This window comes from Grammomys surdaster, unplaced genomic scaffold (assembly GCF_004785775.1).
Source record: "Grammomys surdaster isolate TR1022 unplaced genomic scaffold, NIH_TR_1.0 194, whole genome shotgun sequence".
NCBI classification, from domain to species: Eukaryota; Metazoa; Chordata; class Mammalia; order Rodentia; family Muridae; genus Grammomys; species Grammomys surdaster.
This window is the reverse complement of record NW_021604639.1, coordinates 12,666,116-12,679,717: the sequence shown is the minus strand read 5'-3', so window position 1 is coordinate 12,679,717 and position 13,602 is coordinate 12,666,116. Positions and strand designations below refer to the sequence as shown.

Here is a 13,602-nt window from a genome sequence, read left to right as displayed (position 1 = left end):
ATTCAAAGCTATTTCCTTCCTGGACCTCAATTCACCCCATTATATGGGCTCAGAAAAACTCTTTGAATAAATTGGTCATTAATTTTCAGTGAGCTTACGTCTGGGTCCATATTGACATTTACTGCGTTAAGGGTAATATAAACTAGCTTGTTGGTATGGGGCTGCCATGTTCCTGACTAGGCAAGGCATGAGGTCAAGAGCAGTGGTGCACTCTTGCAGCTGCTTGGTTCTGACCATCCAGAAGCACCGGCCCTGGCACCCACGAGATGCCAGCGTGGGAGATGGCTCTGCCAGTCTCCCATGTTGTCTCCACAATGCTTGGCTGAGCCCAGGCCATCCCGCCATCCACGCGGTACCCGGTAGAAATGAAACTCTAAAGCTTAATTATTATCCAAAGGCTTTATATATATTTAGAAATCCTCAATTAACAATTTGCTCACACAGTTAGAGTTGTTTCTCAATATCTAACCTTATGATATAAATCGTTACCCAGGACTGTTATGGACCCACGAGTGGTTCTCCATGGCTCCTACATCTCTCCTCTCTTAGCTCCTCCTCTTCCTCTCCTCCCACATTAGCTCCTCCCAAATTACTGAGTTCTATTGTAAAATGTAGCAGAGGTGGAGGGAATATCCCGTTATATTACTGAATAAAATCTTTTAAGGAATCTATAAGACATGTGCTACTTCCATTCATAGCTCTAGCTATAGAGACTATGGTAGCGTGGTGTCCCTGCTTTCTAACAGTATAGTGATCAGTTACAGGGCTGATCATCAGGGAAGGAACGTGGTATTGTGTGGCAGGTGCTCAAAAGAGGTTTCTATGGTGGGACTTTTGAAAGGAAGACACGAGAGAGAAAGAATGAGTTATCTGGATATTGTCATATTCCATTACTATAGCGTAGATGAGGCCATTGACATATTGAAAGAATAATATTTTGGCTCTAGAGTTGCTGCAGGTCCCAGTTGCAATTCAGTTGATCCAGTTGCTTTGGGTTCGTTAGTGAGGTAGCCCATCATGGCAGGGATCACATGGTGGAAGAAAGCTGTTCACCTCAGTGATTCAAAGTGATGAAGAGAAAAAAGACAGGACTAGGATCCCTTCATCCTGTCCATATTGTTCCAGGACATGCTCCTAGTGACCTAACGATTATACTACCTCTCAGTACTGCCTAGTACTAGGGACCAACCCTTTAACACCTAGGCCTTTTGGGGCCTTACAGATCCAACTCATTGCAAGAGGAGTGAACAGCCCTTAAGACAGCTTTCTGCAGTCGCCAGCTGATGTGGCAGGAATAAAGTGAGAAGGGGAATAAGTGTCAGCAGCCTGTCCTTGTGGGGTCACAGAGGCTGCACTCTGTGTGGTAGCAGCTGTAGGGGAAATGACCAGATTAGTGTAAGTGTTCCACGTGCAAATGGAGAAAGTCATCTTGCCCAAAGTCCTAACTGAGGTTTGATCCCAGACTAGAGAGGCCATGGCTTTTCTGTGGTACCCATTGGAGAGGAGCTTGCTGATGAGAGCATGTTCTCATCATACCAAATGCCAATGCTTGTGCTTTGTGGTGTGCATTTTCAAGTGGAGTTGCTTAGAACTTGATTGTTAGTCTCCTTAGCTGAGGGAGGATTCATGCTTATTTCTAGTTTCTTATGGAAAACATACTGAATTATAGTCTGATAGTTTGCAAGGCAAAGTCATTTGGTTTAACTCTGCCCAGTGATAACAGCTATCTAAGTAAGAACTTAGTTCTCATTCTTTCATTTGTGTGTTAATATTTAAGAGTGCATATGCATATATGCATGTTTGTATGTGTGCTGGATTACATGTGGAAGCCAGAGATTCATATCAGGAATCTTCTATCAGCTCTTCTGCCTTATTTATGAAAACAGCACCTCACAATCAAACCCTTACTATACAGCTAGTCTGGCCAGCCAGGTCCCTCTGGGATCTTCTCTCTCTCTTATGAGGCTGGGCTCATAGGTGGGCCGCTACATGGAGCTGACATTTATGTGGATTCTGGGGATCCAAACTTGGGTCTTTATACTACCTGGCTAGCACTTTAACCACTGAGCAATCACTCCAGCCCCCACTCCTTCGTTCTATTTATGAGACATCCATATTTTCTTTGGCAATCATGGACACAGCCACTGTGCATATCAGTGCTCTAACATTTTAGAGAGACTTTGTTGAATTTGAACACAAATGGGTTGGTATTGGGAAAAGCCACGAGAAAAAAAAATTCAATATCGGGTGCTTTTTCAAATTTAATTGCTGCTTGTTTCCAGGCTGAAATAAACTCTGGAAGGCATGTTCTGGTTCTGTTCACAGTCACAAAATGCATTCTGATATGCAGCAAATGACACCGTAGCTCTGGGGTTTTCTCCGCTAGTCGCAATGAAAAGAACCAACTCAAATGTTATTGCTTTATGATAAATACTTTACGTGTTACTGCAGCCAACTCTAATTAGATTTATTTTTAAGCTCAGTTTCTTAACTTGTACTGACGGCAATAGAAAAATCAGATGATTGTTTTAATGCAGAAAAACAAAATGTCCCACAACTGTCTGCATTGCCTTGTTCCATTTAGTCGCTAGGTTCAAATGTGCCTTGTTGGGGATAGTCAGGGCCCTTGGAACAAAGCAGAGTGTCACATGGGACAAAGTGTATTGCCATAGTAACTGTATAATAAAATTTGTTTCTTTTTTTGGGGGGAGGGGGAGGAGATGTGAATTGTATGTTTGTATACATGTATGGAAGATGTATGCACATACATGTGTGAGTACATGTGATGGCCAAAAGTCATCTTTGTGTATCTTCCTCTATCAACTTAGCTTTTGAGTCTGAGTCCCAAGACCTGGAACCTGGAACTCACCAATTTGTCTAGACCGGTTGGCAAACAAGTTCCTGGGATCTGCCTGCCTTTGCCTTCCTAGTGCTGGGCTTATGGGTGCCTGCCATTCCAACTGACTCTGCAGGTGCTGGGACTCAAATTCTGATCCTCATATTGATGTGACAGGCATTCTCCAACACAGCCACATCCCTCTCCATGCATAGTATAAAATGAAAGGTCAATCCCTTTAAGTAATATGAGAAAGCTTCATGTTTTTAGAGGTCCTTAGGGTGTATCCATCCTGGTCGATAGTTTTCTGAATATGCTCCTGTCTTCTCCTTCACGTTGACTGATTTCCACCCAAAACAGACATCATGGCAGTAATGCCTGTTCTCACTCATCTTGGAACGATTTTTCTCACTCTCAGTTGTATTTTGTCCCCACACATGCAGAGTGTGCCTTCAACCTGATTATTACCTTTTCTGGACTTGGCTAAACTTAAGGAGGGGCAATACCATGTAATTCTCCTACTTGTCTGTATCACTAGCATGCCAAGGAGCTGCCACAGATTGCCATTTTGTGGAATTTAATAGCTGATTTCCTGCTTCACTTCTTCATATTGCTTAACATATATGGGTAACAGGGGCTTGGCACATGGCAGTTTGTGAATGTGAAGAGTCATATAGGCATGGTAACACATTCCTGGAAAACCTAGCCTGTGAGAAGTAGAAGCAGGAGGATCAGAGTTCAAGTTCAGCCTTGGCTATAAGAGATACTGTCTCTAAAAACACACAAAAAATTTAGTAAATCATGACTTGCTTAGTGAGAGGCCAGTGCTCAGGGTTGGTTCTAGGTTCCTCCATTGTTTTGGTAAATAGGCACAGTGAGAATTACCAGGAATACCTCACTTCCCTAGAACCTGTTCCTTTAGCTCTTAGGATGGATGTAGTCATTCTGGGCACTCTGCTGTAGGCAGTCAACACATTATTTCCTTGGACTTCAAAATTGGAAACGAGTGTGTTATTTGGAGAAATATGACATTGGATGGTATTAAGTGGTCCAGACTACTGCTTACAACACATACCCAAGAACACTGTCAAATGTTCATAAATTGAGCCCTTATCAGATTTTTAGGAACTTATTACACTCGTTACAGGTATCTGATGTATTTGCAGACTTCCTTCAAACACATTGCTTGCTTCATTGGTTACATTAAACAAAAGTACAAGATTAATTTTTATGTTTAATTAGTTGCATTTCAGGGATGTGCACATGGATACAGATGTTTGTGGAAGGTAGAAGAGGGTGTTGGATCCCTTGGAGTAGGAATTGCAGGCAGTTGTGTGCTGCTAGCTATGGGTGCTGGGGACCAAGCACAGGTCCTCTTCAGGAGCATTACCTACTATGAACCACTGAGCCATTTTTTTGTGTGTGTGCCAGCATGGCTAGGTTTTATGTTTCCAAGATAGTTAGTTCCCTGTTCCCCCACAGAGAATTCTATCACACATCATCAGAACCTGCCACACTTAATGAAAACCCCTTGTCAAGGGCCATCAACACATCCTTGTTAAATTCAACAGGAGTTTAACACAGTTGGGCTTCATTGTGGTGTCTTCTTCTCAACAGATTCTTACCATGTTAACCAATGCAGCCTACAAGCCCGGGAGGGTGTTGAGAGAATTACAGCTGTTGGAAGATCCAGAGTGGGATTGCCAGGAGGAGGTGCTCAAGGCAAAGTAAGTGTCCTCAGTTTTGGGAAGCAGGGAGTTGGTCATACTTCTTCTACTGTTTCAAAACTCCTCACTCCTTGATTTGTTATTTCCCAGGAAAACAGAGACAAAATGGAGCTGTTCCATCCCAGCTCCATTTGCTATGTGTAGACTTTCTGCCTAGGTTAGTTTTAGTATCTTCATAACAAAATACTTAATAAAAGCAATTTAGGGAGTCAAAGATTTATTTTTTCCTCTTGGGTTCAAGTTCAGCCCATGCTCACCTGTCTCCCTTTCCAGGTCTGTGTCATGGCAGGGGGACTTTATGGCAGAGGCTGTTAACATCATAGTGGACAGGAGAAAAGAGAGATGAGCTAATTAGGGATCATCTTCCAAGACAGTCCAACAGCAAACTATCTGTGCCAGCTTGGTGCCACCTTCTGAAGTCTCTGCCATCTCCTAAAATAGAACTTATTAAGGACCAAATGCTTAATAAATGGTCCCGTGAAGGACATTTCACATCCAAGTTGTAACAGTGACATTCCTGCTATATACTGAGCTGCCTTAAGCGTTAAGATTACTAATATGAAATGCAGATTTGATTAACTAGTGTTCTTGCATACACATTTGTATGTATATGTGTGCACATTATATAATGTGCAGGTATGTGTGTATAAATATGTATGGAGGTCAAAAAACACCCATATATGACATTCAGATTTTTTTTTGAAACAGAGGCTCTCATTTTTCTACAGTTGCCAAGTAGGCTGGCTGGCTGGCTGAACAACAAACCCCAGAGATCCTCCTGTTTCCATGTCCCCAGCTTGAGGAGGACAAGCATGCATCACCCATCTGGCTTCTTTACATGGCTTTTAGAGTTTGAACTCGGGTCCTTGGGCTTGCAAGGCAAGCATTTTACCAATGGAGGCATCTCTCCTGCCCCTTAATTAATAATACCTTTTAACGGCTAAACATTCAGAATCAAAACTTGTGTTTGTAAGCCAATGGGTGACTTACTAGAAAGGAGAAAATCCTAGATAGAAGTGATGTTTCCTGTCAGCCATTGCAGGATGCTCGTCAGCTGCTCTCGGTATTTGCTATCGTGACCCATTCATACCAAATGAAATCTCTGTTTGGAATAGAAAAATAATTAAAGGTTGAAGAAACTGACACGTCCCTTTGGCTTCCGTTAAATGGAATGGCCATGAGTGCTGGGTTCACGTGTCATTACCCAACTTTCTTCTTTGATTTGGAACTAGGAGGATGACAAGGCTTCGCTTTTCCCTCACTTTCTTCTTCTTTCTCTCTTTATTTCCTATTTTGTGGTAAGATTGTCAGAGCCAGGGCCTCCGTTAGGCATCCCAGCCTTTTAAAATCTTAGTATGTGGCAGATCTCACACAGATGAGGTGCTCAGATTTGCCATGTATGTGAACTTGAGATCCTCCTGTCTCAGTTTCTTGAGTAGGTGTGGTTGAAGGCTTTACATTTGTCCGTCTGTGAAAAGGAGAGCAGACATACTGACATGTTTGCTCATGGTTATAGAGGAGGCCCCAGGAAAAGTCCCTTACTCTGGTGCTAAGTGTTGCTTAGTTTCTGAGAAGGCTTAACCACCTTTCATGGTTTTCCATGTGGAGCCATAGAGATATAAGGATGACCTTACACTTCTAATCCTCCTGCTCATACCTCCGAAGTGCTGGGGTTGCAGGTATGCAGCATCACATTCAGTCTAAGCTATGATGGGGACTGTTGCATGGCCACTATCATTTCCTTGGTTACTGACTCTTCTCGGTACCATGTATGAGGCTGGTAGAACAGTTTCTCGTCAGCTACCCACTCAGCATCCCTGGTGTCTGTTTAGATCAGCCATGTCATCTTCAATTCTGTAAAAGTTATTTATGGTCTACTAATGCCCTGCCCAATCACAAGGGGAGGGCCTAAAGGATGATAAGGAGAAGGTTTATTTTCCCTAAGAGGAAAGGCAACAACAGGCAAAATTGCATGGCATTAATTCAAGAAACACTTATATTAGCTTCACCCATAGCACAGAAGAAACAAAGCAAGTTTTTTCCTTTTATTATTCCATATTCTATGGTCTCTATAAGGGGAGGCGTGTCTGCTGTAACAGCATTTTTATCTAGTATCCTATTAGGGTGACTCTAGTAAGTGTTTAGGTAGAGAAATCCTTGCTTTCCGCTTTCAAACTTACCTGTACCATTCACTATATCCCAGAGGCACCTAGGGGGCTATGGAAATAACCAGAACACAAACATCTTAAATCTCATTAAAAGCACTGCTCTTCCTAAATCAGCCTGAAACTTATTCCCTGACAGGAAGAGTTCATTTTGCAAGTGTTTGCACTTATTTTCATGTTACCGAGTCGATGGGAGCTTTTATTAAATCCAGCCTGATAGAATTGAAACAGACACCTTGCTTTCCAACCTGCTCCATTACAAAGGCAACATATTACCTCCTCTATCAAGGATGGCAGGGAGGGCCTCAGCAAAACCTTACAAGGCATCTTCTCAGGAGGAAATGCCTGTCTGCACAGGGTTTCTCCTTGCCTGATCATAGCATCTCCTCTAAGCAGCTGCTAATGATGACAGCATACTGTCAGCAGGAGCCCCGGTGACAACCCTGTCTGCTGTGTTACCTCTTTGCCTCTCATGGCAAAAGATAACTTTCTAGATCCTGACAACGTGGCTGTGCTTTTCTCCATGCAAATGGGAGATGATTGGAGAGTGAGACAGCCTCTTCCCCTGCACTGAAAGACAGGGCACTGAGAGACAGGCACAGTCTCTGTTGTGAATGAATTAATTTAGCAGAGGTTAGACCTGGGCTTTGAGATTGTAGCCACATTCATTGTCTGAGCTGAACTGTAATGTTACAGTGTCTCCAGGAGCTGAGAGCCTGGGATAGCCCCTTCCCCAGGGGGACAGTGCTTGTTGTCACTTGACCTCTGTGATTGCTCACTGTTTTGTTTTTTTTCTTTTAAAAATGTCTTTATTAGCATACATAAATTATACATACTAACTAGTTTCATTGTGACATTTCATCCATGTATATAAGGTGTTTTGATTGTGTTCCCCTCCCCCATGTTCTTATCCCCCACCCATTCCTCAGATCCCCTTCTTCCCAGCTAGTGATCAGCTACTCTTACCTCCTCCTCTCCCTCCTCCTTGTCTCCTCCCGTCTCCTCCTGGGCCTCCTCTAGCTTCATGACCCTGGGAGTTTCATTAGCGTTGCTTAAAGGCTCCTGGGTAGGAAGATATTTATAGATATATGAACAACTTACCTGTGGCTGTACCAGAGAGTGAATTCTCTCCCTCCCTCATGTGCTGTTCGTGTGTGTGTGTATGTGTGTGTGTGTGTGTGTGTGTATTTTTCTCAAAGAATAAAGAATGCTTTTTCTGACAAGATAAAGGTGTCTTCTAGAAGATCTTTGACATGTAAATAAAATGAAACCCAGCATGATCCCATGCAGGGGTCTGTCAGTATTTTTCTCTACTTTCCCATCAACCCTGCCTTTCACACTACTAAGGAAATGGTTGCAGGGTTTGGACAACCTGTAAGATGTTTGCTTTATCATTGTTCCTGGGCACCTGACTGAAAACTGGACCTCCTTACTGACAAGGGGAAAATATATTCTGACAACATTCATTACAGACATTTTGTAGCAGGAAATTTCCCTCTGATAAATGTAATATTCCAAGCTACCTACATTATTCTGAGGCTTTGTTTTGTTTTAGTATTTATTATATGTATGAGTACACTGTAGCTGTCTTCAGACACACCAGAAGAGGGCATCGGATCCCATTACAGATGGTTGTGAGCTACCATGTGGTCCCTGGGAATTGAACTCGGGACCTCTGGAAGAGCAGTCAGTGCTCCTAACCGCTGACCCATCTCTCCAGGGAATTTTACTCTCTGCTTTAGCTGACTCTAAAACAATTGTCCATCCAGAAACACTGAAATGTTTCCAGCCTATTGTAAAGTTGCTTTTTATCTTATCCTTTCTTTGAATGGTTTTGAGCCTGTTTTGGGGAAGCTGGGTTGAAGATCTACAGATCCTCCACCGCTCTGGCTTTTGCTGCAGGTTTGCCCCTCCTTATTATCTTGTAGGCAGAAGCAGGAGGGCTACATCGGACTTTGTCTTTCTGGGAGTTGTGCTAACTTTGTAGAGTACTTTGGCCTCTTCCACAGTTGGTGGCTAGCTTTGTGAGTCCTTACCATCTTGTCTCCTTTGGATATTTCCCAAGCTTGTATGTTATAAACAGAAGGCGAAAATCCTGCAGCATCCTGTAGGAATCCGAGAAAAGGGATTCTCAAACTGAGAGGATGTTCACTGTAAGAGACTTGTGCCCATTTGTTAATTCTTACTTGCCTGGCTTAGGGTGTCATAATTTGCACTCCTAGAAATACACCTGATGAACTGAACACAAGCCAGTCCCTGACCGACGGAGGAGCTTACTCCATTGGGGATGTGAGTGAGTGTTAGCAGTGAGTGGATTAGAGATATAGCTCAGGGAGACCCTTGCTTAACAAGCTTGGGGCCATTGGCTTCAACTGTAGCAGCGTGCATGTGTGTGTGTGTTTGTGTGTTACAGTATGTGTGTCTTTTCTCTATGTGTGTGTCATCATTTCTGTGTTACGACTGGGGTTTAAAGCAGTAAGACCCTAAGAATAGCTTTCTGTGACTCTTATACAGTGTTTGTGCTATGCTCTTGCTTCTTCTCTAGACACTGATATTTGCTTTGTACCTGGCCTGGGAGAGGGCCCTCTTCCCCAGGTTCTCAGATGCCAGCCAGAGGTGACTGTAGCCAGACTCTTGTCCTGGCCCACCATTGGAGTGTCACCCTGGCCTTGTCACATTGGCAGCCCCAGCCTCTGACAGCAGGAAACCTGGTGTAAACACACCAGGTAAGAAGCAGTTTAGGAAGGAAGGACCTTGTGTCCAGAGACCTGCAGGTCTTCCTGCCATTGGTATCTTATGGGCAGCTCTGAGATTAGAGAGGCAAACTTGATTATCATGAACCCAATCACCTCTCCCTTTTTGCTTCCTCCACAGTTGATGGCTAAGTAGGAGCTGTCCTAGGAGAGGCTTTGGCAACTCTGCACAGTTAAGACAGACTCTGAGCCATGGCTGAATACTGTGTGCCTGCAGTACCATGCCCTGAACTGATACAGTTAGACTCCCAGAGTAATAGTGTCTTGTTGGGTTATAGCCCTCTCCCCAGACATTCTACCCTCCTTGCTCAGTCCTTCCACCTCCACCATCTAAACAGACATGTGGTGGAAAAATCATTATTTGACTATGATTTAATTCTTATTTAGTACATTTAGATGGGCTTTTCCAAATTATGGGAGGTTTTAGTAAAGCACTCGCTTCATTATAAGACAGTATGATGACGTATGTATGCGGTTGTCTTAATAAAGCCCCTAACTTTGTGCGCTCACTTTTAAACATTACTAAGACAAAAGAAAGAGCTCCTGTATCCAGGGAACCTGCCTTGACATGGGGAGGGAAAAGAGATGCTTTTCCCTTGGCCACAGGAAGTGGCCCCGCTCTGCCTGTGTCTCTTGATATGCCTCTTCACTGTAGGTTTGGGAAATTCACATGCCATATCTTTGAGTTCTCCTTCCCCATTTTGGTATCTGACCTGGTGTTCACATTTCTCCTGCTCTTGGTGTCATGTCTAAGAGAATTAAGATTCTTGATACCAAGGTCTTTCAAGCAGAGTTGGAGGGCCACAAACAGGTAAAGACAAAACTTACCAGGGAAAAAACTGTACCCATAAAAAGTTTATATCCCCTGCTTCCCGGAAACGTGGGGATGTGCCATGTTCTCAGAGTGGGCTATTCTTGTCATGAAATGCAACAACAGTAGAAAGTAGGACCTTCTCCCTTCAAAGGGCACCCCAGCAGCTGGCCTGGGCCACAGAGAGAGCTAGCTCTCTACAGAAGGTTCATGAAGGTTCTAGGGAAATAAATCAACATTGATAGCAAAGCTATCAGATTTAAAGCATGGCTTTGTCTACAAAGCACTGATGTGAGCTCTTACTATACAGAAAGCCAACCTCACACATCAGAGGGTTTGAAGAGGAAAGAGGGCAGGGATGCTGGGATATGAAAGGCCGGAGAATAAATTCCAACTACCTTTTCAAGTCAGAGTTTGCTTGTTTTGCTGTTGAGACTTTGAAGAATGACTTCTTAGGGAAAACACTGGGGACTTCAGGAAGACATTGAATGATTAAATTTACCTGGTAGCTTTCTTCCCCCCCCATCTTTATTTTGATCACATCTGTCTTTGTGATCCAGATCAAGGTTTTAAGAACGTTATTTTATTGCCTTCAATATGTGCATACTTGGACAGGGCAATATGTGCATATGAATGCAGGTGCCCATGATGACTAGATGCTCTGGATCATGCTGGAACAAGAGTTACAAGGGGTTGTAAGTTGCCTGATGGTACTGGGAACTGAAGGTGGGTTCCCTGCAAGAGCAGCTCCCACTCTTAACTGCCAGGTCATCCATCACTCCATCCCTGAATCAAGAGTTTTACCTACCGATTTTGAACATAATGGTGTCCTTATCTTAGAGTATCCATCCTTTGAACATGTCCTCTGGGCTCTGTTACCTCATCTGTTTGAGATTTGGGTCCCCAGTACACATTTCAAGAAAGGATTGGTTGCACTTCTCTCTGGAGAGTGAACTAAAACCACGGTGGGCAGGACAAGAGTAGATGATGCCTCTAGAAGCGGCTTTATGGAGCCACCTGTCACTCTGGCAGCCTGGACAGAGACAGAGATGGTTACCCTAACGATCAGGATATGGGGAAGGGCTTTGCTGTTCTGTATGGATCCTTTGAGACTTCTACCATACAGAAGCCTATCACTGATGGTAGCTTGCTTTGGTCACTTTGCTTTTGTGGGAACTGAAGCTGCTGGTGTTCCCTAGTCCCAGGACTTCTCGAGTACAAGGATGATTTTACAGGATTTTTGTTTTTTAAATATGCTTCTCTTGATTGGGACCTTGTCTGGTTACCATGCTGCGCAGATGCCATTTAGAAACTATGGAGATTGTCCCCCATTTCAACAACTCGCTGTGCTATCTTGATAAAGGATGTCATTTTCAATGGTTTGACTTTGCATAGCTTTTCAAAGCATATTCACTATCTAGTATGCACTTACCCTTTCAAAAACTAAAGAATACCCATTGGATCTCATTGGCTTCATTCTGAGGACCATGATGGTTAGATCTAGGTTGTGCCGTACCATACCTCACCGTACCGTACCCTACCATACTATAGACTATGCCACCCTAAGCCAGGCTGTGAGGCTATGTATAACATGGTGAGAATCCATCACACAGAAATCTTTAGGTTCAGTACTATTACCATGCTCTTTGTGCCCACCAGAGAATAATTCTCCAACCTATTCCCAATGAGATGATAAGAAAGTAGAAAGAGAAAATCGAAGCCACACACAGTGCCCTGTTATTAGAAAATAGAATCTTGCTTTGGAAGTACACTTGAGCTGGTCTGTTTTTGTTATTGCTGTTGAGGTGACAGAATGTCCACCCCAAGGAGGGTGTGAGAGGAAGCCCTGGTTTGGGCTTGGAGATTCTGAAGTTTTAGTCTGTGGCATAGCAGCATAGTGGCACAGAGCCACTCACCTCATGGAGACTGTGTAAATGAGCAAAAGGGACCACGGACAAAATAGAGGCATATCCCAGTGACTCATTGTCTCCACCTAGGCCCCGCCCCCAAAGTCTCCAGCTTCTCTCAGTAATGCCATCAACTTATGAATCAACTGAGAAGTCACTCTGCTGATCAATAGACACCTCATGATGCAGTCGTTTCCCCAAAGCCCCCAAGGCTGGCATTCATACATCTCACACCTTTAGGGGACACCTCAGATTCAAACCTTAACAATGCTGTGTGTCTCCAGCCCCGGGCCTGTAATCTGCATGCACCCCAGGAAAGCTATAAATGAGGCCCAACATTAAATCACAAACTTACTTGAAACTTTGCGATTTTTCTTTTCAAAAATATGTATTTTTATTTTATGTGTATAGGTGTTTTGCTTGTGTGTACATCTGTGTACCATATGCCTGCAATGCCCTCTGAGGCCAGAAGAGGGGGGGGTAAGACCCTCTAGAACAAGAGTTATAGATAGCTGTGAGCCACCTTGTGGGTGCTGGCAACCCAGCCTTCATTCTCTGAAGTGCAGCCAATGCTAAGAGAGGCTCTGAGCCATCTCTCCATACCATCATGCCATTGGAAAAGTGGATTAAAAAAAAAACAAATAGCTTCATGTGCAGTTCTCAAGTGTGAACTTGGTAGGTGACAGTATCTGTTATCTGTCACAGTGCCGAAAGGTTAGGCACACCTGCCAGTCAACAGTCTGGAAATGAACTCACATTTTTACCCTGTCTGCTGTTGTCCAGATACCGAGGCAAAATATACAGGGCCATGGTCAAGATTGTGCAGAGAGCAGACCAAGTGTTGAGTTTCTGCCACCAAATTTGTGCCAAGCTGCAATGCTGTCGGAACCTATTCAGTCCTGTGTTGATCTCTGACACCTGCCCGGAGAATTGTTCTGTCTATACCAAAACCAAATACAGTGAGTACAGAGTAAAGGCACCCACCATGCCTGAGCGCATCTGGGCTGCACCTGGGTGCTCGTTCATTTGGTTGTTTGGTTGTTGTCTATTTGTTTGTCTTGTTTTTTATTTTTAACTCTTTGCAGAGTTCTTCATGTGAGTACCCGGAGAACTCTTTAAGATTTGCTGTTGCCGATCCATGTATGTCTTCGCCTGATATAAGAAGGGAACGGGGTGGAGCAAACATGGGGGAGGGGATTGTCACTAGAAGGTTTTAGGAAAAAAGAAGTGAGAACTTTAGAGGACCAACTGATTCTTAAGCTGTGTGCACGAAAGAAGCATGTTATAAATCGATTATTAGTCATTTTTATGGACTCTAACTAATTTCTTGTCCTGGTATAAACCCAGGATTTGTAATGACAATACTTTTTTGGGTTCTCTTTGTTTTGTTTTTGAGATGTGTG

General features: G+C 43.5%; 1 protein-coding gene across 1 annotated transcript in view; it reads left to right on the top strand.

The window, feature by feature from the left end:
* The window catches only part of LOC114623178 (scm-like with four MBT domains protein 2), a gene marked incomplete at its 5' end in the record, with an annotated part of 57,724 nt that overhangs the window by 29,434 nt on the left and 14,688 nt on the right, over window positions 1-13,602 (top strand). The window contains 2 exons of the mRNA XM_028769858.1: window positions 4,454-4,563; window positions 12,983-13,158. Coding sequence (XP_028625691.1) covers window positions 4,454-4,563; window positions 12,983-13,158 — 286 coding nt within the window. The remainder of the gene's footprint in view (window positions 1-4,453; window positions 4,564-12,982; window positions 13,159-13,602) is intronic.